Here is a 26,747-nt window from a genome sequence, read left to right on the forward strand (position 1 = left end):
CTTGTAATAAAGCAGACATATGTGATTATCCAAATGCATTAATTTTTATTTGATTTATAGTAGAATTTGTATAATAATAATAATAATAAAAAGAATAAATTATTGTTTTTTTTATTATTTTGTATTAGTTCTGCAAGGCTTTGGTAACTGTATATAGTTTGTCTTAAATGTTGTTGTTTTTTTGTTTTGTTGCTACTTTATAATCAAAAAGTATGTTTACATTTTGTTAATAAGCAAAAAAAAATGTGAAGGAAATCTGATTATGATTAAAGTCAACAAAATTAAGAAAGTAGCATAGTTGCCCTTGTCGTTGTTTGCGGAGTAAAAGCATTAGTGTTTAAAAGCTAGTGGTTGGATTTTAGGAGACCAACACAGAATTTCAATGATCACCGGCCGTTGTCCACAGAAATGTCACGTTAATTTAAAGCTCACACAATGCCACGGGACGTTACTGAATCCTGCATCCTTTTACTGACCTTCTGTAGCCTGTGTTTTTGAGGAAAGCTGCTTCTTATTGAAGGTTCTGGGAAAAGTGACATAACTAAAACTACTGAAAACTAAATTCAAAAGTCAGGAAGAGATGTGGCAGGCAGGCACAGTCAGAGACAGTCACGATCGGCTCATTGGAGTTTTACTGGACCCTGTGAGAGTGTTTAACAGGTCAGCGGGTCATCTGAGCTCACATTCATCCTGGATCACTGGTCATGAGATCTTAACCAGATGGAGAGAGAGAGAGAGAGCAGATGGAGACGAGGACGAGTGCAGGTCAATGATAGGAAAATCAGGTTTAAATCAGTTGTAGAATAACAGTTTTACATTATTTAGTGCTTTTATCTAATTGCAAGGGGCAATTAAGTGATGGATGGATGGATGGATGGATGGATGGATGACAGAGGAAAAGAAGGAATGGAAAAAACTATGAAGGGAGAAAGGACGGGCAGATAAAGGAAAGATGGAAGAATAGAAAGGAATAAATTAAAAAGTAAAGGACAAAAAGGTATTGAGAGTTAAATGACAGATAAATCAAAATGAATGAATAAAACAAGGAAAGAAAATGGAAGGAACACAAATACAAGAAAGGAAAATGGAAGGAGGATAAAAAGAAAGGAGGAAGAAGGGAGGGGAAACAAAGAAAGATGATAAATGAAGAAAGGAAGAAAAAGGGAAATAAGACAAAGTGGCAGAAGAAATATGAAGAAAGGAAAATGTAACAGAGAAATGAAGGGAGAAAAAGGGGAGGAAGGAAGAAGGGAGTAAAAAACTGGGAAAATTAAGAAAGAAAGAAAGAAAGAAAGGAGGAAAGGAAAAGAGGAAGGAATAGAGGAATACAGAAGGAAGGAATTTAAAAAGAAGGAAGAAATTGAAGAAAAGGAGGAAAATGAGGGAAGAAAAATAAAGGATGGAAAACGAAGAGAAAAATATTCACAACAAACCAAACAGAAAATAAAAAGAAGGAAGGAAGGAAAAGAGAAGAAAACAATGAAGGGAGATAAAAAGGAATGAACACAAGCAAGCACAAGCAAGAAAGAAAGAAAGAAAGAAAGAAAGAAAGAAAAAGAAAGAAAGAAAATGAAGTGAGGTAGACAAAAGTGAGTGGAACCAAGGAAGAAAGGAAAGTGGAAAGAAGGAAGGAAGGAAATTAAAATGAAAGAAGGAAGTTTTCAAGGCTAGAAAGAATTACTTGCACACATCTCGTAGTTAACACTAACACCTCGTGAACTACAATAATAATTATTATTTTTAACGAGGTTCCAAACGTAGGTCCAGGAGAAGCCTAATCATTCAGTCCTGTCAATCATCATTATGAGCCTATAATAATAATTAATCAGCTCTTTTTGCACCGTTCCAGCGTCCCTCCACCTCCCCATCTCCTCCTCTATTCCTCGGGTTAGAGCCAAGCCAAGTTTGTTCACCATTAACATCAGGACTGGATGGACAGGCGAACTCATGAAATGAATAAATGATTCAAGTCAAGAACTGATACAAAAGTGACTTGACTCTGGGTCTCCAGTCTGCTGGATTATCCGTGTGTGATGGAGTTTCCCATGATGATGAGGATGATTCCAGGGATAAAAGTGCTCAAGTTATCACTTCCAATGGGTGCTTTGTTACAAAAAGACAAGTTTCCCAATTTAGCCAGCACTGATGTCATGAGCACCCGTCTGAAGGCTGTGCCGCTCTCACACTTTCTGAAGAAGCACGCTTGTCTCAGAAGAGCAGCAGGGAAACCCCGCCATCCTTTAGAAAGGCCACAGGAACCTACAGAGAAACATTTAGAAACATTTCCTAAACCTCTTTAAAACCTCATTTTCATCTAGTGCTTAAATTAAACTGATCATCCTGATCGTTTGCATATAAAAAAAACACGTAAAGCTGCTTTGACGTAAAGCTTGTTGAATATGAATAGATGTGTGAAGAAAAAAAAACGAATGATTAACCTTTAACAGGAAATGTGTGCTCTAGTGCTCAACAAGGATGTTTTAAAACTCAATAAATTATACATTTCTCAATGGTAAAAACAAAAAGGCTTTGTGTGTAGAACATCATTTCTAAGCACAGCAGACATTATTTGAGACAGTAAATGTAATTCAAGACTCCTCGTCGTAATCTAACGCAGACAAATAAATGAATGGTTAAATTGAAGTATACAGAAAGTTATTCAATTAAAAACATACATGGAAATATAAAATCTCACATTTCACTGCTGGTTATATATTCTCTATATATATACGTGTATGTGATGAATAATAAAATCTTGAATCTTGAATCATAAATTGCCACAAAAATAAGAATGCCTTACAATAAGCAATCAAATACATAAACAAACAAATGAATAACAATAATACTAATAATAAACTGCAGAGTAATTTTTTTAATTATTATTTTTTAATTAAGATTAAGATTCTATGTAAGCAAATAAATAAACTGCATGGTTAATTAAAAATGCTTATTAATAATATAAATAAAGATTACTTACGCAAGCAAATAAATAAATAAATGAATGAATAAATAAATAAATACTGTATAGTAAAAATAATAAATAGTAAATAAAAAATTAAATAAAAAAAAATCCTTATTAATAATTTAAATATTAAGATTACCTTGCAGACTACTTAAACAAGCAAGCAAGAAAATAAAAAACAAACAAATAAATAATGAATCCATTAATCAGTTAAATTAAGATTACCAAACAGACTAAATAAATAATAATAATAATAAATAAATTCAAAATCTTTTTATGGTTTAATAATTTAAGATCGCCTAACATTATAAGAAAAAAAAGCATAATACACAAATGGCAATACAAATATATCACTTAAAAAAACACACACAATTAACCAAAGAAAAAGTCACATGGCTATGACTGTGTGTCGTTGTTAAAGGTTTTCACTAAAGTAACCTATAGCTGGGCTCAAAAACTCCACTGCAACACCCTGGCAACTCAACAATAGCCAATCATCTCTGACGTATAACCAGCAGTTATTGTTCACACAAAGTAGTACATTAAAGAAATCCAAATGAAATTTGATGCCCCTCTTTTCCACGAATACGGTTTCTACGGCAGAACAGACTTCTTTCTGTACCATATAAAATAAAGACAGACACAAAAGCCATGAGTACGTCCTGCCCAGCAACCATCTGTTTGCTTTCCAAGAAGAACACCTCGAATCAACGAAATCAAGTGGGACCCATTGAGACACAGACATGGATGCTACTTTGTTTACAAAGGCTGTTTGAAAAAACAAACAATAGCAGGATGGCCTGACTTCATAACCCTGTTCTTTAGAGGTTCTCGTGTAACGCCTCTGTCTTTAGCTCAACCCTCTCAGAGGCCAGGAAACACAGAGGGTATAAAAGATCTGAGAGCAGCTCCACTCACTCAGGCTTCAGACCTGCATTACCTTTGCCAATCTCACACTGCATTTCAGTGCTATTGCAATGCTGTCCCGGTGAGTACGAGTCTCTGCTTCACATTCATTATCCTGGCCAGCTTGTTTTTTCTTTGTGCTGTAATTTTTACATCGATAATGCATGCACATGCCATATCAATGATTATTAAGAAAATCTGCAAATGCAATGGATAATAACTGATGTTGACAAACATTTTAAACTAGTACAATGTCTGTGTATCTACAGCAAGAATTTTAGAAGTCATTAAAGCCAGACCTTAAGTCCTAAATGAAAGTTTATCAGCTACAGTGTCTGAAAAAAAGATCAGAATAAATTAAAGGATTTTAAATATACTTTTTCTTTTTACCAAAATATTCGATTGTGTGCAAAAATTATAATGTTAACCAACAGGAAACCAAATTTTTATTGTATCAAGGATTGTCCTCAATTTAAATAATGAGTTAACTTTTTTGTTGCTATACATGTTGAACTTTTTACTTATTTGTTTATAGAAATTGGTAATGATTATAATACTTATATTATAATTTTCTAGAATGTTCCAAAATTTAAAAGATACATTATATGTGGGTGTATAAATATATTATTTAATATATTAATTTAAATCACAAAATAATAATTCTATAATAAGTGAGTAAATATACATCAGTATACATTAATAAATCATATTAATTAATAAATATACATTCTATAAAAATAAAAACTAAGATCGTTATTAATTTAGAGATTTGTTTTTCTGAATGTTCTTTTTTTGTCTTGTTATATAGGATGCTGGTTGTTCCGTTGATCTTTGCATTACTGGGTGTCTCTATTTCTGCGCCCATAAACGGTAAGGAAACTTCCTTAGTATGTCTGACATCATTACATTTCTCGCATATAGCTCACAAATATACCATTACAGATGACCCCGAATCCCTAAATTATTATCAGTGACATACACCAGCTCTTCTTTCTAAGTAACAAGAAGCAGAGAGTGTAATCAGAGTCCTTCCCTGAACACAAAAGAGTTCTGTTCACCTGTGCTGGGCCTCTATAGGAGATATAGGACTCTTACAGATCAATGCACTCAAGACCACTAACTAACTGTCTTGTCTTTTGTTTTAATACAGATGGAACAGATAACGATGGTAAGAAGGAGGCTCTTATACAAGTTAACCTTGATTATAATGCAAATGGTGACTTTTATGTTAATTATTGCCTTTGAATGCATGTGCTGTTTAAGAACAATGAACTGCATTGTACTACTACAATTGCTCAAGAAAGCCATTATAGACAGAAAAATCCCTCTTTAATCCCAGTTTTTTCTCCTGAACAGAAATTGGGTGAAATTAGACTTACTTTTCCTTAGGAAAAGGCCCCAGTAATCTCATGTGAGTTTCAGAGGTGATTTCAGCAATGCCCCAGTCTGCAATTAACAGTTAAAGATCTCAGTATGAACTAATTTCAGATCATTTCAAATGATGCGAGTTGCTTTGCACATTGATTTCATAGCTCTATACATCCTCTGGGCAGGCAGCCTAGTTATAAAGAGGACAAAAAGTATCTGCTTCAAACTGAATATGATCTGGTTTATGTCACTGATTGTGTTTCTTCTCACTTGTAATCTCAGAGGCGGCTGCAGCTCTAGGGATCCTCAGTGGTAAGGTGCAATGAATTCAAGCTCTATTTCTGCATAAATCAATTGACCATAAAAGGGTTTTCTTTTGCAGGTCATCCGTTTTTCTCTCTTTTTTCAGCTCCTCCAACTCCAGTCCCTGGAAATGGAGACTCAGGTTGGTCTGGCTGTTATATGATGAAGTCTACCTGTGAAATATGTTATATAATCAGAAGGTCTAATAACATGAACATGAACTTGAATTTCAACATCAAGATTTAAACAGACAGCATTGTTGTTATTGTTAATAAACAATTTTTTTATTATTGTTAAGTAAACCTATATAAAAAAAATATTAAACCTGTATAAAACTTAAAGAAATAAAGTTAATATATATACAGAGAGAGAGAGAGAGGATGAAAAAAAATAATATTAACTAAAACTAAAAACCTAAAGTTGAAAACATTTTTTAAATTAAAAACATTTTCATTACTTGAAATAAACTGAAAAATATCAAACAACAAAACTTAGATTAAAAACTTACACTTAGAAATGTTGCCTTAGTAACTAACTAAAACAAACTTTAAGTTGAAGTACTGAAAACTAAAATTTAAATAAACTTAAATATATATATAAATTCTATAATTTATTTCATATAAATATAATTATATGAAATAAACCTAAATATATACATATAAAAATAAACCTAATAAAAATTAGAAAAGCAAATGAAATTGACTAAAACCTATTAAATTAACTAAAACAAATAAAAATGAAAAATTTTGCTTTGGCAAATATGTACTAAAATTACTAAAATAAATATCTAAAATATAGAAATATAAGAAAAGGAAAAAGGATAAAAGCACAAATAACTAAAACCTAAACTAAAACTAAAATGAAATTTGTTTTGAAAAATAAATGAAAAATGTTAAGGCTAATTCAAAACATACCATAATAGTACATAAAATTATTCTAAATACATAAAGATTATCAAATGAAAATACATTTTAAAAGCTTCTTTTAAACAGGGACTACAGATGGGGAAAATTCAGCAGAGAAAAAAGGAGGTAAGAAACACTTTTTTCATTCTGAAGACGTTTCTGAGACAGAGAGTTGAATCCAAAATCCCAAACAAGAAAACAGTTTAGAATCAGCCCACTGTGTTAAAACTCCTCTTTGATTTCAGATCTCAGTGACTCGTCTGACACCACTGAGAAACCAGGTCAGTTTCTGCTATCAGCAGTCTAGATATACAGGACATAAAAGAAAGAAAGACTTCATGACCTGACCACTGAATCACACAGCTTTCACAGAACGGCACCTGTGCATCCATATGAAGATAACACATGAATGAGTGTGATAACACACTGATTAATGTTTAACTGCTGTGTGTTCAGCATCAATATACTGATTAAATACAAGAATTTTAAATGAATGCTTAAAATTAAGTGAATTTCGATTTCTTGAAGTTTTTTTAAAGAATAAACTCAATTTGATCCATTCTTAATACATAAGAATACATTTATAAATTGATCTTGAGGAATGTGTATAATCTTTGTACTGAAAAATCAAAAGGTCAAAAATACAGAGCAAGAAACCCCTTCACAAGTGTCACACTCCAACATTAACATTCAACATAATGAAAATCAGTGCATTTCTGAAAAGCAGGGTGATGTTTGGTCTTTGGAGATGTTGTGCACTAAGTGCACCAATATAAACTCCATAAAATTATTAAATTTTTTGTGATAAGTTATGATTATACAGAAAATAAGGTTAATTGACTTTTTATCTCACAATTCTTTCTTTTTTCCTCACAATTGCAAGTTCCTATCTCCTAATTATAAAATTTTCCTCAGAATAGGGAGTTTGTATCTTGTAATTTCAAGTTTCCATCTCACAATTCTGACATTCACCCTCAAAATGTGTATTTAAATCTAAAAAAATAACGAGAAACAAATAAGGTAATTGCACCTTTTTATTTCATAATTGTGACATGTCACAATTCTGACTTCTTTTCTCATAAGATTTCAAATCAAAAATCTGAAAAAACAACATAATAAATCGGGCTATTGCGACTTATTTTGCAATTGTGACAATTACACGTTTACATCCCACAGTTCTTTTCTTGTCAGAATTGTGAGTTTATATCTAGCACTTCCGATTTTATTTCTCATATAAACTGAGAACTGAAAGAAGAAAAGTCAGAATTGTGAGATAAAAAGTGGAAACAAGCCTCCATGTCCCACACTTGCGTTAGCAGTCATTTTAAGGCATGAAAACCACTTCATAAAGACATTAGGAATGACACCGGCATAAAGAAATAATTGTTTTTTTCTTCAAATGTTCTTTGTTTTAAGAGGTTGATGGTACTCCTGACACATCAGATACAAACAGTAAGACTCATCTCATGGCCTTCATTATTGTTTGATATATATTTGAGTGTAGTATTGCTCTATCTAACAGCTCGACACATTTCAGGTGACAAAAGCCTGGATGAAGCTACCAGCGGCCCAGATTCAATAGGTACAACATAACCTGTGCATCAGTTTCTTAAACACAGAACAACAACGGCTCATTTCGTACACATCTGAAAATGCTTCCCTCACTTGTTAAAAAAATTTTTTTTAAACATTTTACCCAAGTTAAATACCAATATATTAACAAATATTTTTTGTAAAGACTGTCTGATTAAAAGTTAATCAACTTCGAATCCAATCTATAAAAGACATGCATCCCATACTAATGATAACAAGTGCAAATTGCAAAACATGTATGTGTTATGCAATATGCAATTTGATTTAAATATCTTTATCAGACACAACAGATACTGACACAGACACGAATACAGAAACAGATGCATCGCAGGAGACGACAAGCAACTCAGGTGGGTAAAAGCCAAATATCTATTTTCATAAGATACTTCATGCACACGTGTGCAATATACTCTCAATGAAGGACTTTCCTTTATCTTCTGCAGACGAGAAAAATGAGAAACCATCAGCGGAGGTCAGCTCAGGTATGAGAAATCACAGAAACAAATGTGACAAATCAGACAGATCGCATCATGAGACGATCGATTAAATATGTTGAATACTATTTCAGATGCAGATCATGCTGATACAGATTCAAAAGAAGAGGAATCTACAGGTAAACCAACACACTAACTGAATAAAGACATGTATATGTTAATATAAAAGGATAACTTCCATCACCCATAAATGCTAATTTTGTCATTATTTACCAATGTGTATGAATATAAATATGAACTACGATGACCATTGTTTTTAGTTTCTTAAAATATGTAAAAAAAAACAAGTAATTTCTTTTTTAGTTATATATAAAACTTAACCTAAAATTTAAATGACAACAGAAAACACAAATAATAATAATAAATAGACAATATTAACAAATAATTTGTATATTATTTACTCACCTTCATACTGTTCCAAACATGTATGATATTATATTGTACAAATTTCTTCATTTGTGTGAAATGAAAAAAAAAATCTCAGGTTTGAAAAAACAAAAAAGTTAATAATGACAGAAATGTAATTTATGGGTTAACAACTCGATTCAGACAACAATATTGAAATGCATTTCAATGTTTCTAAATTAAACCTCCCTCTTATATTCCCAAGTATGTGTGTGTGTGTGTGTGTGTGTGTATTACATAATGATTTATTGACTCTCTATTTAAACCTCTGCTTCACAGACACGGATGAAAAGGCAGACAGTGATTCAGACGGCTCAGGTAGAGATTTCTCATGCTTCAAGCAGAACATGTTCCTGTAGAAACATCCTGTTGATTATTGAACAGTCATAGCAACCATTCAGATTTAAGGGTTAATGTTAGGCTCATGCGTGGGTCTTTAAATCACTCTTATCAAGCCTCTGGTGGTAGTTAATGGTTAGGGCGAGGAGTATCAACACCGCTGACATAAACATTGTTCCAGCACTAATAAAAGATGTTCCAGGAACACGTGGCACAGTCATTCCTTTCTCCCTGTAAAATCATATTCTTCTGAAATGACACATGGATGTATTTTCAGACGGGGATTCTGCTAGTGTGGAAAAGAAAGATTCTGCTGATGCATCTGATGATGCAAATAAAACCTCTACAGGTATTTCAAATCAATGCAGAAACTTTTCCAAATCAAACTGTCAAATCAGTGTTGGTTTAGCATTATTCATATTTTGAATACGTTTCTATTCTTAGTTTTTCTGTTTTTATTTCAATTTTAGTCATTTGTATAAATATATGTGTGTGTGGGTGTGTGTATAAGTTAAATTTAATCTATTTTTATTTTTAGTCATTTTGGTATTTTCTTTCAAAATTAAAGCTTCAAAAGTTTGATCTTCTTTCAAAATAAAACTTTTCTTTGAAATAATGATCCTGTCTGATTTAGCCAGGAGTTAGTAACTAATATCAGTTGTGTTTTTGCTCTGATGAAGAAGACACAGATGATTCATCTGACAAGGATTCTTCAGACACAGATGAGCAGCAGGACTCGGATGGTGAGCTTTAATGAAATTCAGTTTAAATGTAAAAAACAATATTATGATTATCCCTCGGCCTTTAAAAGAATAATTAATCTGCTTGTACTAACAAGGCACAATGTAAAAGTTTTCAGTACCAAGTATTATTTTCTGTCCTGACTCAAATGATTTATTAGCTTTTATTAATATTTTGAATTTGTTGAAATTTATATGATCTGTTTCCATTTAGATTTTATAATTGTAGTAATTTTAGTGTTTTAATTATTTCATTTTCATTCATTTTTATTTTAGCTTTATTTTTGTACATCAAGATAAACTAAATGCAATTGAGAAATGTTACTTTGGCAGATAGTTTTATATTTTATATCTTATTTTATTTCAAGTAACAAACTTTTTTAATAGTTTTAGTATCTATCACATCTAATCTGGTTATGAGAAATTCATTAAAATTATAAACTTATTCACACGAGTTGATAATCTGATGAAGTCCTCAAACTGTGTTACCCTTTTCATTTAATTTGCCTGTAAGTTGAGTTTCAAGACATTTGTCTGTAATTAAAATGATTTATGTCAGATTAATGATGTGTAATAATGAAAACCTGTTTTTTTGTACATGCAGATTCTGACAAAGACAAATCAGATGGAGACTCCGATGAAAAGAGTGACAAGAAAGATGACAAAGACACCAGTGATGACTCCAGTAAAGACTCAGAGGGTCAAGGAACCTCTGATACACCAGACAAAAGCGACACAGACAGCGACTCGGACACTGATGAGGTGAAAGGTTCAGATGAATCCAAAGACCAGGATTCGGAATCAAAAGACACCGACAGCACGGAGAAGAAAGAGAAAGACCAGGACTCTGACAGCGACGCAGACACCAGCAGCGTTCGGGACACGACAGATTTCCCTGAGGACAGCACCGAGGATAAAGACAAGGACAACAGTGACTCGAAAGACACTGAAGATGATGGAGACAGTGAGAAGCAGGACACCAATGAGACTGGCAGCGACAGCGATGAGGGAAAAGATAAAGAGGACGAATCCAAACCAGACGCCACCTCAAAAGAGGACACCACAGCCAGTCAGTCTGACGAAAGTCCACTGGAGGAAATGACAGAAGACAAGCAGGAAGACAAACCTGATTCTGACAGCTCCAGTCTAGATTCAAGTTCAGACATGGACTCTGACAGCAAAGATAAAGAGCAGGACAAAGAGAAGAACAGCACAGAGTCCACAGACACAGAAAGCTCTGACAGCGGCAGCAAGAGCGACACGGATAGCTTAGAAACAGGTAAACATTCAGGCATTTGTGTGTTACATTCATCAAATCACAACATCAGTCAACTTATTAATGCTCTTATGCCTACAGATACTGATGAAGACAATGACTCCAGTGTGGAAAAGGAGAAACAAGGTATTTAGAGTAAAAGTAAAAAGAGTAAAAAATACACCAGATAATGGCGAGAATGTTAAAATTAGGAATAAAGTCACATTTTGTCAAAATTGTGAGATGTAAAGTAAAACTGTATTTTGGTAAAGTCACAGTTGACAATATAAAGTAGACACATATTGAGACAAACTCACAATTGAAGATATGAAGTCACAACTGTGAAATGTAAAGTTAAAACTGAAGATGAAAAATCATGACTGTAATATTGCCTTCGTGTGTTACATTCATCAAATCACAACATCGGTCAACTTATTGATGCTCTTATGCCTAAAGATACTGATGAAGACAATGACTCCAGTGCGGAAAAGGAGAAACAAGGTATTTACTGATAAATATAGAGGCCCATATCTACCTCAGAGTATAAAATACACCAGATAATTGCAAGAATGTTTAAAATAAGACTAAAATGACATTGTGCCACAATAGAGAGATGTACATTGTCAAAATTGTGAGATGTAAAGTAAAACTGTATTTTATTAAAGTCACAGTTGACAATATAAAGTAGACACATATTGAGACAAACTCACAATTGAAGATATGAAGTCACAACTGTGAAATATAAAGTTATAACTGAAGATGAAAAGTCATGACTAATATTGTGAGATATAAACTCACTGTTGAAGATATAGAGTCACATTGTGAGGTATAAAGTCACAATTCAGCATAAAGAGTCATAATAAGAAGAAAAAGTCATAAATGGAGAAATAAAGTCACTGTGAAAAAGAAAATCTGGTAATTTCTAACATATGAATGTCCAAACATACAGAGTCTCCTGACGGGGCATCAACAGAGACAAATGACTCTAATTCTGACTCCAGCGGTAAGGCAAAGCACAACATTTTCTGTTTACATGTCAGTGGACTTTCATTCTTCACAAAACACCTTCATTTCGATGCTAACTGTGAACCAGATGTGATGTAATAAATACCTTCTTCTCCAAGAGTTTTATCGAAGTATGTTGTTTGCAAAAAAAATTGTTAGTTGCTTATGAATGGCCATCAATGGTGAACGAAGTTACATCACACAGCATTTTTGATTCAAGCATGGACAGAGAAAAAACAACAGCTGAAGATTTAAAGTCACATAATGAAATATAAACTCATATTGTGTGATAAAATATCAAAGTCAATTTCAGAGATAAAATCACAATTGAGAGATGTAGTGTTACTGAAACATGCAAGATGACAAAACTGATGCAATATTAATCTTTTTCTTCTTCTAGATGACCATGACAATGACTCAACAGATGCTACGACATCAACTGGTAAATAGGTTTATGACCTCAGTTATGTACCTTTGTCATGCAAAAAGTATTAAATGTAAGTTCTTTCAATTTTCTGTCATCTCTAAAGAACACACTGATGAAAACACTGATGCAGACAGCCATGGTGTTGCAGACGGTATGTCTTGTAGGTCTAAAGCACTTGATTTTGAGTTTCCCTAACCCCAATTATTACATGTTGACACATAATTCAGACCATTTGTGTTATAGACATTAAGTATAGTAAAAGTAAAAAAAGTGTCTAAAATTTGTGAATTGAAAGCTGTCTTAATTACTTTGCATAGTTCTTTCTGTTTAGATGATGATGACACTGATGTCCATGATGATGAGGTCGGGGTTGAAGCCGGCACAGGTAAGTCACTCAGAGACTTAAATGAGACAGATGTTGTGATACTTCATAATTAAACCTGTGACTTTTGATTGAAAGAACAACGATAGCAATCATCACATCCTTTTTTTACAGACGCCGCTTCTAAAACACACGATGATCCAGATCATCTTGATGACACAACACAAGGTAATGATTCTGCTTAAAACACTTACTTCTCAGAGAACGGGAGGTCAAGAGAGATCTCTACACATGCTAATATCTGTTCACGCCCCTCTTCAGGATCAGATGATGCCAGCAAAACCCCTGTGCCAAGCTCCTAGCGACCAGGACTCTGTTACAGGTATCATGTGATCACATATTAAAAGCTTTCTAAATGTCTTATGAAAACTCGCAAGTGATTACAACTATTTTAATGAGGTAATTTGTTAATGCTTGTCAGTACGGAGTTTGGTTTCAGATAAGCTATTGACTATTTGGATAAGCTTACTACTCAAGTCTACTCCAGTAAGCTCAAGAAATCTAAGAAGTGTTTTTTTAAAGATAAAATTTCAAATGAGTAATATCATAACTAACAATATGCTTTAATACTGTACATACAAGCTGGTCTATGCAAATCAGTGAAATGGTTTATAAGCTGTTTTTTTTTTTATTCAATTTAAAGGCGAGACTTCTATTCTTACAGTTGCCATAAAAGCATCTGTTTCTTCTGTGTTATATCCGATTTCTTCATCAGCCTCTTTAATGATACCATTAAAAATGATCATACTTATGATACTTTTCTTCATTTTTATAAAATAAAATAACATTCATACATGCATAAACATAGAGGGGGGGGGGGGGGGTCAGTAAATATGGCTAGTTAGCTCCTTTTAAAAAAAATTAAGCTGGGGTGCTGTTTTCAAAACATTTGTATATAAAACATTTTAATATTAGAAGTAAACATTTTACTACAAAGTCTACACTCTCTCGCACATTCAAAGAGAAGAGCTTACATCTGTGTTCCAAAATAAGGGGGTAACGTATCCAACATAGACATTTGAAGTCACTTGTATCGCCCTCTGGAGTCTCGCGGTGTAACTGCTCGAAGAAAAACAAGATTACTTCACTGATGTACAAGCATAAAGTAGCATATATGAAGACATAATAAAAACAAGGCATAATAAAACTGAAATATTCACTATATAATTTCTTTTGTGTCTCACTGCAGATTTTTCCTGGAGAGACGTAAAAAGAATCACCTGAGACAGTCAAGATAACCAGAGTTTCACATACCATTAAAACACATTGACACGTCCCTCTCATCCTTTCTTTCTCGCTCTCTCATATGGTGAAGGTTCCTTTCTAAGGGTTCTGGGATGCAGATTAAATTATTCGGCTGTTTACTGTACATTACTTTTTTTTTTTTTTTTTTTTTACTTTGTCCTAATTCTAAAACTTTTGTATCTTTTGATATATTAATTTGACCAATTTTTGATGGAAATGCATGATGAACAGAGAGGGTCTGGAATTGCGTACCTCATGCATTTGTCTCATTGCGTAGGGTCTACATATATTTAGTTTCGAATGACACATTAAACTTAGAGAGTAGAACTAACTGAAGAAATTTTGAGAAAGCGAAACGATTTGGGTCAGGTGAAAATGTTGATCTGTCAAACCTCTGATGGTTCCATTGCTTTGTCCACATGGTGTCCCCATCCTTGACACTGACTGTAAGACTGCAGCTGTTGCAACGAGAACCTTCCCTCCTGCTCACAGACAAACACCGGCCTGAAGTCACAGAATGAGATGTTTTGTACAGACAATTTCTGATAGAATGTCTGATGTCAGTCTCTGTGGGTGAATACTAATAAACTAGCAATGAAAGAGCAGATTGTTCTGAAAACTGTTTAATAATTTTTGTATAGAATTACAAGTCATTTTAAAATGTACACAGGGAGCAAATCTAATAAAGACTTGGTTGTCAGAAAATCAAATGACCATATTGATTTATTTATTTGTTATATTGTGACACATACACATGTTTTTCTGGCTTTTTAAATTGAATTGCAATTATTACAATAAAAAAAATACATAATAATTAATAATTTAATAACAACATATTGTCACAAGCAAATAAGAAAATATGAAATAAATGTCAGTCCCTAAAACAAACATAATATAGTACTAATATTTAAATATAGACACTATACATTAACAAAATATTTTGTTATTTATCTTTATCTTGTAATATATTTTAACTCATTTATTTCCAAAGTATTTAAAATTATGTTGTGTCAGTTTATGATGTTGTTTAGTCTAGCACAAAACAATTATTTACCTGAAGAGCAAAGAGGAGCTTTTTTTTTGTTTATTTCAACAAAAAATAGACTAAATTATTAAAAATGCTAATCATTAAAGACAAATAATGACTTCTTAATTAATTAATTAATTAATTAATTCAAGGATGTGTTTTACCTGGATAAATATGTTTGAAATACCTTTAATATTTAGGTTTTAGGTCAGGAGGATTTTTCTAGTTTATATAGCTACATAAATGAAAAGTGTGTATTATTTAAATAAAGTTGTTCTCCTAATATATAAAAAAAATGTTTACATATTGAAGTCTATAGCCTATATATATATATATATATATAGAAGTAAACATTTAAAATATATACTGGTGTTTATTTGGTTAATAAACATAATTTTTTTAACTAAATCCAAAATATATTACACTATAGGCTATCTCATAAAACAGGTGTGTGGATGAATGTCTGAATAGAAAATACCTATATATATCAGACATTTTTGCGCGGCTGCACACGGAGTTAAACGTTATCAGATGTTGTGAATGGTCTTATGAATGGATCATATTTCAGTGGTTTTAGTCAAGAGAAAGAAAGTCTTATTATCTAAGCTCTGATGTCTTATTTTTTAAAAAAAGATTTAACCGCAGACTTGATTCCTTGACCCTTACCCAGAGAAAGAGTTAAGTTTCAATGTGTGTATCCATCGGGTCTTCGGAGCACGACACAATCTCGCATTAAAATCTCGGTGGTAACCTGGCCCTGGGGTGAACAAACGAGAGGATGAGGAGGAAGAGGAAGGTGTACCGCGAACAAAAGCCACCAAACAGCTCCGAACCAAGCGCTCGCGAGCCGCCTGTCCGAGCGTGACTTAGTTTAGGTAGCCTATCTGTGTGCAAATGTTCCCGTCACCCCAAACTTACAGGAGGCCAAAGAAACCAAAGGCAGGGTTTCAAAATGGAGACGGCCAGTGAAGCTTGACCCTCGCAGTGCATTAGCTTCCCTCGCGGCCCACTTTCCCAACAGGCCGGAAGGGCGCGAGAAACCTTTAGAAATATTATACTTTTATCTAAGACGTAAGAGGGTTTAAACAACCACTCTGATCTAGTGTTTGATATCTGTGAGAAAAGACCTTTTACTGACAAACAGCGACACACTCAGTCGACTGGTTTTGCACGTAATATAAGCGCATTACTGTTTGCTTAATATCCAAAACTAACAACGAGATAAAAACCCATTCAAGCTCCAAAATACACATTCATAAGAGTGTCTGTTATCTGGAAACTCATTATCAGCATCTGTTCACAATCCTCTGAGTGCCAATCCAGATTTCAACACTGTGTTTGGCTTTACTGAGGTCGAAACCAGTGTGTGATAAGTTCTGCCCACACTCGCTTTTCTTTTAATTTATTTAATTCAATTCTTTGTCAGTCATTCAAGTAGTTTCGAAACGTTCTTAAAGAACAGTTCACCAAAATGTCGTTAGTGTTTATGGAATTTTGCTTAATAATGCGTTCTTTCAGACTGGAGAAAGAAAACATCCAAAATACAAATTATCCGCGTCACTACAATTCATATCCTTATGGACGTTTTCCAAAATTAATTAACAAGTAGGCCTAAAGTTAAAATAGCCTATATATATAAAAATGTATCCAAAAAACCTTTTAACTCAACAAAATGAAACACGAGATAAAAATATGATCTCGGTTCTGGAATTCTAAGCAAATAAGTGCATATTTAATTAGATGCATTTAGCTTATATGCATATGTAAACATAACATTTCAGAAAATGTGTAGGCTAATACAAAACAATAGGCTTACTCTAGGCCCTAGTGACACTTAGACACAAGAATTGTGTGCAGGCACTCTACAAAAACTAACACTAACTAAAAAGTAAATTAAATCATACATTTGGCAATGTAATAATCATTCTGTGGTTGTTTAATATCAGTGGCGAGCAATTATTTGAGACCTCTGGCAGGAAATGAGAACTAGTCTGACCCTCTGATCAAGTTTAATGTCCACACTGTTCCTCTGTCCTGCTATACCACATATTACATTTGGCCCACGGTGATTAATTACAGAGCGGTTCAGGGACCCAAAACTCCAGTACCGCAGTAATTTCAGACCGATCGAGTTTCTAAACAGAATGGCTCCTTCAGGACGATCAGAGGTGGCTCGTGACCACGGAGACAAAAAGTCCTAACAGAGCTCTGGATGAAGCTGAAATCTGAGAACAGAATAGGAATCTGTATGAGAAAATGCGCAGGTCTGTATGTGCATGTGTGTGTGTGTGTGTGTGTGTGTGTGGTTTAATCTGTGTTTGTGCTGGACCACAGTAGAACTCACTTCTCACTTCCTACATGCTCTCCTGTGGTCCACTGAGACTGAGGATTTTTGTGTTTCTCCAAAATGTCATATATATATTTAAAATATTACTGGAATTTTTCTTAAAAAAAAAAAAAAATATATATATATATATATATATATATATATATATATATATACACAAACTTATACAAATACATTTTTAGCCCTTTTTTATATTTTTATTAAAAAAAAATTAATAAAAGCAATATAAAATGATACATAAAAAATAAAAAAGGACAAAATAGTGATTTTAATGACTTTTGACAATTTAGAAATATACAATAAATTAAATATATATTAATTTATAATTATTATAATAAAAAAAATATCTATATCTATATCTATCTATCTATATATATATATATATATATATATATATATATATATATATATATATATATATATATATATATCTATATCTATCTATATCTATATATATATATATATATATATATATATATATATATATAAAGAGAGAGAGAGAGAGCATTTATAATATACAGTACATTTATACCAAGTTTCTATATATAATTGTATATATTATTAATTCTAATATTCAATATAATATAAAATAATAATTAAACAAAATCACACTATTTTAACAATACATTGCCACAACTATAACACAACAAATGGCATGCATAACACTGACATAAATTTTTTTTGGAGTACATTTTGTTATTTTTATTTACCAAAATATATTGTGAGTGTGGAAAAATGTATTTTTGCCATAGGATACAACTGTGGTGGTCGGTCCTTTTCCATATGGTCCGAGCATAGTCTCCATGCACGGCAGCCACCCGCTGTACTGCCTGACCCCACCGGCCGAGCTGAACAGATCCTGGACTGGCACTTCTAATCTCGTCACCCAAGGTTGGCTCCAAGAGCGCTATGGTTTCAAGCAACTAACAGAGAGCTTTTGATTGAGGTAAGGCAGGCCTGCAGGAATGAGGGAAGACACAGGACATCAAACTGGCCAGCAGAAATCTGGCCACATCTGCCAACAAGAGCAGCTGTTGTGTAATAATACAGCTTTTCAATATGTGACGTGGCATTCTTTTAGTGACGTGACATGTGACCCATACTCAGAATTCGTGCTCTGCTTTTAACCCATCCGAAGTTCACACACACAGAGCAGTGAACACACACACACACTGTGAACACACACCCGGAGCAGTGGGCAGCCATTTATGCGGCAGCGCCCGGGGAGCAGTTGGGGGTTCGATGCCTTGCTTTAGCTTTGTTGTGACACACGTCCATTTGGCTCATCAGGAGGAGTTTATCACGGAAATGCATTTCGAGGCCTGCTGGTGTTCGTTACATTGTAAAACGGCTTGATGTAAACTGGCACTCGCTACAGGAATGAAATCTTCCTGAGAGCTGCCAGATATTCTGTTACTGTGAGGGGACAGGAGCATTAGCTTATGCAAAACACAGATACCATAGTACTTGAATGGACAACGCTAATCCATCACAAGTCATTCTTTATGTTATTGTCTTTCTCGAAAGACCTAGCAACATTTGTGGTCTTTATTTACTCAATATCATGCATAAATAAATGCAAAAATATATATATATTTTTTTTTACAAATTTCTAGACTAAAATAAATTATAAATTATACAAGTAAATAAAAAGATAAATAAAAAGATAAATCAATTTAAAAATGTAAATAAAGAAATGTATGATATAAAATGTCTGATATAAAATTTAAATATGAAAATATGATTTATTAAATAAAAGCATATGCTTCAAAATAAGGTGCACCATTATCCATTCTTTAGAGTATTGCAGTTTTTTTGTAAGAGCCAAATCACAAAACAAGCATGGAAGAACCATCTGAAAACCTCTGATCTAAAACCAGCCAGGTCATCTTGTTTTCCAAGGGTGAACAAATGAGAAAACACCTGTAACTTCCTGCATGAGTTCCTGTGGCTCTGGTCTGTGTGTGATGTTGTGTAGGTGCCCTCTACTGGTTGAGCTGCCTTACTGATTCCACGCTGCCTGCTGGGCCAAAGAGATGATGGGACATACCATGAATTTTTATGCTTTTCATCCAAAGTTTTGGTATAATCAGTCAACAGCAAATGCGCAGCAGATATTCCTCATCATTTCTGCACTTTGATAAGTGAAGACACTGCAGATCTGATCTGAATATAAATTATGAATCAAAAATGTTTCAGTACTCACTCGTGGTTTGATTGGTGGGAGCAGGTTGAATGGCAGGGGATGGGGTTAGAAGTCCTGCCCCTTACCAAGATGGGGGGCTGGAAGGGTATAAAAAGCATTTTGCTGGCCAGTCTAGCATAAGGAAGTCAAAAGCACGTTTGCTGGTTGCTTTATGTCTGCTGCACAGTTTCCCACTTAGACCTGTGCTAAAGATGCTGTCACGGTAAGTCAATGATGATTTATACATAACAACTAATATCTCTGAAACTGACATCAGGGGACTAACTGAATGAGCAATTATCTATCTATCTATCTATCTATCTATCTATCTATCTATCTATCTATCTATCTATCTATCTATCTATCTATCTATCTATCTATCTATCTATCTATCTATCTATCTATCTATCTATCTATCTATCTATCTATCTATCTATCAAGAATAAGCAGTGGATTGGTTTATCAATGTGCTTGAATGAGGAGTTTATGCATTTATTTAAAGCAGCTTGCATTGAATTCAAGGTACATGCATTCATTATTATATTCCTTAGGAATCAAACCCATAACTTTGGTGTTCCTAGCACTGTGTTTAAGCTACAAGAATGTTTTTTAATAGACTAAAAGCATGTTTTGGACCGGATTTGATGCTTATGACTTATATCTGGTTTAAAAGTCTGTGTTACTCTAATAATTTAATGCTGGGAATCTCTTTTAATAATAAAATGTGATGTAATGTCTAATAACTGAATGCTTTATGATTAAACAATGCAAACTTGGTGCAAAGTATTACTTTTAAGAATTACTCATGTTTTTAAAAAAACTAATTGATGAATGAACATTGTATGCAAGTTAAATTTGAATTCATATAATATTAAAAGCATGCATTTCTCAAGAGAATTGATTTGAATTCCCATTTTCAGCTGTTTTTGAGGAATCTGAGAAATGCTTCACATGTGCTTATTCTGGACTCTTATCATTTTGCTTTCACAGAAATCTTGTAATTGCTTCAGTGGCTGTTGTGTTTCTGGCGTCCACCGTATCAACGGCTCCTGTTGAAGGTATGAGCTCCTTTCCCAGAGGGATGACACACTCCTATGTTTAACATACAGCGCCCATGTTCATTAAACAGCTCAATTATTTCACCGGACAGATAAGGAGCCTGAGGAAAATGACTTTGAGGCTGAAGAGGGTGAAGAAGAACTTTCTGAGGAGGAAGAGGGTAGGGGATGAAGTTCTTTTAGATGTTACTTCATCAACATCCCGATGAGAGCCGACCGTACCACACCAAGAAGCTCATATTGTAGACACTTTGACACTAGATGTGATCCTGCAAAAGGACAAGATGAGAAGTTAATTCTATAATGTTCGTGATAAACAGTTCTAAAGTAAACCTGAATTTATTGTAAATCCGTTCGGATTCATAAACCCATCAAAGTGGGTAAATGCAGTCTCAAAGAGAAAATAAAAGAGGATTTAACTTAAAACAGATCAGTCTAAACTCTTTGGACTCGGGACAGAAAGAGGAGAAGGGCAAAACAAAGGAACGGTTGTTATAAACTGTATCGATTTTCCCTTTTCTTTACAGATGATGATGACTCCAAAGGTCAGCATATGAAGGGTGGGTGACAAGTTCACAACTAACCACCATTGTGCTAAACCTCAGTCATCTTTAATAATCACATAATAAGTCATTATTTACTTCAAAAGTCATTCTTTCTTAATGAGGCTGAGCTATTCGAAACATTTGGGGTTCTGCCATAATCAGAAATTGCACTTACAAAAAAAGTACTGTAGTACTTTTTTGCTAGTATTCAATGATTTTTGGACATGGGATCAATGATAATACTTTGTTTTTCTAAGCTTGATTATTAAGATTTTAAAATATAGTAACCATACAGAAAACCTAGTACAGTGGTGGTAATCTTATAGAACTTCGATATATACCATGATATTGAAATTCACGTATCATAATATTTATAGTATTTGCAACATTCCTACATGGATTTCAATAGTATTGCCATCTGATACAACCATAGTACCAGTGTTAAAGACTAAATACTCATGTAACATTTAGTTCTAATGTGGTAGCGACATTGCAAAAACTAAACTCAAATCAGATCTAAAATGCACATAAAAGCCAATAAAAGTAACTTAAAATGTATATAGCTGGTTTATACAAGATGCAAAACCCCTTAAGCACGTGTAAAAAGAGTGTCTGTCTTTTCAGAAGCCTCCTGGCAAGAATAGTTTGATTGACCTGTGAGAAATGATTCTCTGGGAATCTCTGTAAGAATATGTTTCTTGTTCCTCTCCCTCTTTTCCCAAAGGAGCCGGATCGCATCAGGCCACAGCAGCACCCAAAGGCTTGGGTAAGGTGAAGCTAATCCTCTTTAGAGCTGGAGGCAGAGAACACTGAACCTCTCAGCACTGGAAAATAGTTCACTGGGTGCACCCTACTCAGTAAGCAAAGTCAATCAGTACTTAATCTGGTTTAGGGATCAGGTATGTGGCTGAATGGCATTGCTCGATTTATTAATAAATGTGGAAAGACGAAACATCAGGTGCACAGATCCGTGGAAAACAGAGGCCTGTAGTGCAGTGAGATTGCATGTTTTTTGGGCTGATGTTTCAGGACCTTGTTTAGACTGAAGGGCTGTTTTTCTCCAAGGTATGACTCCTGGCAGCGCCATCGCGGGCCAATCCCCAAACGGTAAGGAAAGTCTACTCGATAACGCAAAAACAAGTTCTTTTCGGAGTGCATTAGCCTCTCATGACCTCTGGTGAAAGGTGAATTTGTTGAAAGCTCAATGGCCACTTTTAAGGCCTTTCTGAAGTCCAATACATCTTTTGACAAAACCTTTGCTCTCGTTTCCCAGGTCAGAAACTTAATGGCGGCACTCAAACTGGCCAAGTCTGTAAGTGTGAACCTGATCTATCAGGGGCAAAACTTTCACACAAGCCGCACTTTAGAAAAGCAAAACCGACTGACCTTATGTAGGAAATGCACTACAGAGCTATATACGCACAGGGTCATAGCCAAACATCATGAGGTCAAATCTAGATATATTTTCTCTTTCTTGGCCAGTCAGAAACTAAACTTTTTTTGTCATTACAGCATCAGGCAGCACATCAACAGCTTCAAATGGAGCAAACGGTAACCAGCATTTCAGTCAGAATATGATAAAACCTACTACTGTAAAAAAAAAAAAATATATATATATATTATATTACCTAATATTACGTAATTTGATGATACTGAGTTAAAAATAAAAATATTTTTTTCACAAATGTATGTATTTATCTGCTTTAATGCACTTATGAAACAACAAAAGCAGCCAAATGTCAAAGGTTTCCACAAAAACACAAGTATTCAAAATGTATAATTTAACTTAAAATATGCAAAGAATTAGAAAAATATTAAAATATGTTCAAAATAAATTTATAAATATACATTTTCCACAAAATCTGTCATTTTCTGTTGCTGTTTGCATGTAGGAAAATGTTTGCAGCTCTAGATCATGTTTTCATTTTCTTCTGTTGCTGACCTTGAAATTAGGCATAAATAATGTCGTACATGTGAAAATTTCGTGAGAATTTAACAAATAGTTGTACTGGGATCAGAGAAAGATAGTAATCTTGTCTTTATGGCAGTTTTTCCACTGATTAAGGGATAATACAAGACTTCCTAACCTTACAAATGGTTGTAGAATGCAAAAATGCTACAAAATGCACATTGTATTTGGTGAGAAAGTGACGTGCTAGTGCAAAATAGGCACTATTTTTCGAATCAGCAGCCATAATAAAAAAAATAAAAAAACCAGGGGGGTGAAGCATTAGTTTAGCTGTTAATGAAACCACTAACTGCGTGTCATGTCATTGGATTATTGGAGCATTTTCCGTATTGACGGCTATCTTTTATTACTGGACAAGGGATGTTCTCTCAGAAATGTTTCTTTGTGGGTTACAGGAAGTAATGGAAGAGACGGGTTCTCTCGCCCATCTGGCTCTAGTTCTCATGGTACTGTACCTGTTCACCTGCTGCATATGGTTTTCTTTTTGCCCTAACAAGTTGACTGCCTAATCACTGTATTCGTTTTACTTACAGATGCAAGTTATGGTGGACAAGATGGGTCCAAATCAGAGATAGTTCCTCCAGGTACCTGATCACTGATTCTGACATTAATAAAATAAAATAAAAGTTACACATTTATATGGCACTTTTATATTTACATTAAAATACTAAAAGGTTCAATACTACTATTCATTTTTATATAAATAATATAATATACAGGTGCTGGTCATATAATTAGAATATCATCAAAAAGTTGATTTATTTCACTAATTCCAATCAAAAAGTGAAACTTGTATATTATATTCATTCATTATACACAGAATGATATATTTCAAATGTTTATTTCTTTTAATTTTGATGATTATAACTGACAACTAAGGAAAATCCCAAATTCAGTAACTCAGAAAATTAGAATATTGTGAAAAGGTTCAATATTGAAGACACCTGGTGCCCCACTCTAAGAAGCTAATTAACTCAAAACACCTGCAAAGGCCTTTAAATGGTCTCTCAGTCTAGTTCTGTAGGCTACACACTCATGGGGAAGACTGCTGACTTGACAGTTGTCCAAAAGACGACCATTGACACCTTGCACAAGGAGGGCAAGACACAAAAGGTCATTGCAAAAGAGGCTGGCTGTTCACAGAGCTCTGTGTCCAAGCACATTAATAGAGAGGTGAAGGGAAGGAAAAGATGTGGTAGAAAAAAAGTGTACAAGCAATAGGTATAACCGCACCCTGGAGAGGATTGTGAAACAAAACCCATTCAAAAATGTGGGGGAAATGCAGCTGGAGACAGTGCTACAAGAACCAATACACACAGATGTATGCAAGACATGGGTTTCAGCTGTTGCAAAAGTAAAGTTGTAAAATTGTTTAAGTTTCCACAGTCAGTGATGTTTGGGTTGCCATGTCATCTGCTGGTGTTGGTCCACTGTGTTTTCTGAGGTCCAAGTTCAACGCAGCCATATACCAGGAAGTTTTAGAGCACTTCATGCTTCCTGCAGCTGACCACCTTTATGGAGATGCAGATTTCATTTTCCAACAGGACTTGGCACCTGCACACAGTGCCAAAGCTACCAGTACCTGGTTTAAGGATCTTTAAGGATCATGGTATCCCGGTTCTTAATTGGCCAGCAAACTCGCCCGACCTTAACCACATAGAAAATCTATGGGGTATTGTGAAGAGGCAAATGCGATATGATAGAAGACCACTATCAGAGCAACCTGTGCTCTCATAAGACCTGAGCAGTGCCACAGACTGATCGATTCCATGCCACGCCGCATTGCTGCAGTAATTCAGAAAAAAGGAGCCCCAACTCAGTATTGAGTGCTTTACATGCTCATACGTTTCATGTTCATACTTGTCAGTTGGCCAAGAATTCTAAAAATCCTTTCTTTGTATTGGTCTTAAGTAATAATCTAATTTTCTGAGATACTGAATTTGGAATTTTCCTTAGTTGTCAGTTATAATCATCAAAATTAAAAGAAATAAACATTTTAAATATATCAGTCTGTGTGTAATGAATTAATATAATATATTGAATATAATATACAAGTTTCACCTTTTGAATGGAATTAGTGAAATAAATCAAATTTTTGATGATATTCAAATTAAATGACCAGCACCTGTAATATAATATATAACAACTTAACAATACATCAGTTTGGGGTCGGAGGAAAAGTATTAATTTCTTTAAATAAATAAATGGTTAAACAGTAGTGCATTACATGAAGAGTGATAAATGGGAATTATTCTCAGGTGTAGGAGCTGGAGGAGCAGGTGCTAATGGAGGTTCAGGATCAAAAGTCCCTGGTAATGACATTTAGAAACAAAATGTTCAAAATATGATCTCAAATATTTTACATTTTAGTAAAATTAGAAACCCAATATGTTTAATTTGTTTCAGGCACATATGGGGGCGTCCATTCGGTTTCCATTTCTGCTGGTAAGAGGTTGTTCTGTTTATCTTAAGGCAGCCGTGCCTTATAATGTATATTTATATTATGCACATAAAATCTAAATATAGCATTCACCTCACAATGAGATATCAGTGTCAATCTCAGTGTCATCAGGTCAAGGGTCATCAGGCCACATAGCAGCAGGTCATGGGTCCACAATGATATCCAGCCAAACGTTTGGCCAACCTTCAGCAGGACAGATGTCAGACGGTGTGGGTGTAGTTTCCTCTGAGGTCCAGTCACAGCCTGCAGGTATTTCAATCAAAAATGGAATAGTGGAATAGTTCACCCAAAACTGAAAATTTGTAGATGAGAAATCTGTTTCAATGAAGAAACAAACTTACCCATCTTCGATGACCTGAGTACATTTTCAGCAACTTTTAAATTTTGGGTGAACTATTCCTTTAAAAGATAATTTTATATTTATTATATATAAGGCTTCAAGTAAAACATCTATGCAAAAGTTATACAATCATAATGCTCTTTGCATGTTTGTTCAGGGTCAGAGGGATTCGCTCCACATACAGATGGCTCACAGAATGAAAATGGTATGTGTATAACAGGATCTTGCTATTGTATCTCATGGAGGTCTTTTCTTACTTTTTAAATGCTTTACACAATAATCAAGAACACATCTTCTTACATCAGGGGAAACCGCTCATGATGGATCTCAAATAGAGTCTCCAGGTGATGAACATTAAAGTTTACATACAGTTTACAAAATGTTTTTTTAAAATCATAATTATGTCATTTTTGTCTTGTACATTCAGAAATCTCTGAGATAGTGTTATTGTGTGTTAATGCACTTCAAACAATATTGTGCACCATA

General features: G+C 34.1%; 2 protein-coding genes and 1 long non-coding RNA gene across 13 annotated transcripts in view; 2 read left to right on the forward strand and 1 right to left on the reverse strand.

The window, feature by feature from the left end:
* LOC132145106 (protein starmaker-like) overlaps positions 1 to 15,039 on the forward strand; it is a 74,262-nt gene extending 59,223 nt beyond the window's left edge. The window contains exons 2-26 of one of the 10 annotated variants that reach the window (XM_059555837.1): positions 3,900 to 3,950; positions 4,677 to 4,738; positions 5,019 to 5,036; positions 5,519 to 5,548; positions 5,619 to 5,681; positions 6,532 to 6,570; positions 6,690 to 6,725; positions 7,861 to 7,896; positions 7,982 to 8,026; positions 8,319 to 8,387; positions 8,481 to 8,519; positions 8,606 to 8,650; positions 9,216 to 9,254; positions 9,553 to 9,624; positions 9,956 to 10,018; positions 10,620 to 11,294; positions 11,373 to 11,417; positions 11,727 to 11,771; positions 12,220 to 12,273; positions 12,676 to 12,717; positions 12,806 to 12,853; positions 13,034 to 13,087; positions 13,199 to 13,252; positions 13,346 to 13,406; positions 14,274 to 15,039. In XM_059555837.1, coding sequence (XP_059411820.1) covers positions 3,940 to 3,950; positions 4,677 to 4,738; positions 5,019 to 5,036; positions 5,519 to 5,548; positions 5,619 to 5,681; positions 6,532 to 6,570; positions 6,690 to 6,725; positions 7,861 to 7,896; positions 7,982 to 8,026; positions 8,319 to 8,387; positions 8,481 to 8,519; positions 8,606 to 8,650; positions 9,216 to 9,254; positions 9,553 to 9,624; positions 9,956 to 10,018; positions 10,620 to 11,294; positions 11,373 to 11,417; positions 11,727 to 11,771; positions 12,220 to 12,273; positions 12,676 to 12,717; positions 12,806 to 12,853; positions 13,034 to 13,087; positions 13,199 to 13,252; positions 13,346 to 13,386 — 1,725 coding nt within the window. In that variant the 5' untranslated portion in view covers positions 3,900 to 3,939 and the 3' untranslated portion in view covers positions 13,387 to 13,406; positions 14,274 to 15,039. Of the gene's footprint in view, positions 1 to 3,899; positions 3,951 to 4,676; positions 4,739 to 5,018; positions 5,037 to 5,518; positions 5,549 to 5,618; positions 5,682 to 6,531; positions 6,571 to 6,689; positions 6,726 to 7,860; positions 7,897 to 7,966; positions 8,027 to 8,318; positions 8,388 to 8,480; positions 8,520 to 8,605; positions 8,651 to 9,215; positions 9,255 to 9,552; positions 9,625 to 9,955; positions 10,019 to 10,619; positions 11,295 to 11,372; positions 11,418 to 11,726; positions 11,772 to 12,219; positions 12,274 to 12,675; positions 12,718 to 12,805; positions 12,854 to 13,033; positions 13,088 to 13,198; positions 13,253 to 13,345; positions 13,407 to 14,273 lie in introns of those variants that run through there. The other 9 variants (XM_059555839.1, XM_059555841.1, XM_059555843.1 and 6 more) reach the window with 9 other exon arrangements.
* On the reverse strand, positions 2,198 to 14,263 carry LOC132145112 (uncharacterized). Its single transcript, XR_009434439.1, has 4 exons — positions 14,059 to 14,263; positions 5,596 to 5,712; positions 5,248 to 5,314; positions 2,198 to 2,259 (listed from the first exon to the last, which is right to left on the reverse strand). It is a non-coding gene; the product is annotated as an uncharacterized LOC132145112 (long non-coding RNA).
* Positions 15,040 to 20,031: 4,992 nt separating the features above from the next.
* Positions 20,032 to 26,634, forward strand: LOC132144645 (PE-PGRS family protein PE_PGRS5-like). 2 transcript variants are annotated; one of them, XM_059555196.1, is made up of 15 exons: positions 20,032 to 20,111; positions 20,879 to 20,946; positions 21,039 to 21,107; positions 21,474 to 21,506; positions 22,216 to 22,257; positions 22,557 to 22,598; positions 22,765 to 22,803; positions 23,004 to 23,042; positions 23,856 to 23,906; positions 23,994 to 24,044; positions 25,719 to 25,772; positions 25,867 to 25,905; positions 26,024 to 26,170; positions 26,419 to 26,466; positions 26,567 to 26,634. In XM_059555196.1, the coding sequence occupies exons 1-15, from the start codon at positions 20,101 to 20,103 to the stop codon at positions 26,617 to 26,619; spliced, it is 786 nt and encodes a 261-aa protein (XP_059411179.1). In that variant the 5' UTR covers positions 20,032 to 20,100; the 3' UTR covers positions 26,620 to 26,634. The 2 variants fall into 2 exon arrangements, with proteins under 2 accessions (XP_059411179.1, XP_059411180.1); XM_059555197.1 differs by lacking the exon at positions 21,474 to 21,506.
* The last annotated feature ends 113 nt before the right edge of the window (positions 26,635 to 26,747 follow it).

This window comes from Carassius carassius, chromosome 8 (assembly GCF_963082965.1).
Source record: "Carassius carassius chromosome 8, fCarCar2.1, whole genome shotgun sequence".
Taxonomy (NCBI): Eukaryota; Metazoa; Chordata; class Actinopteri; order Cypriniformes; family Cyprinidae; genus Carassius; species Carassius carassius.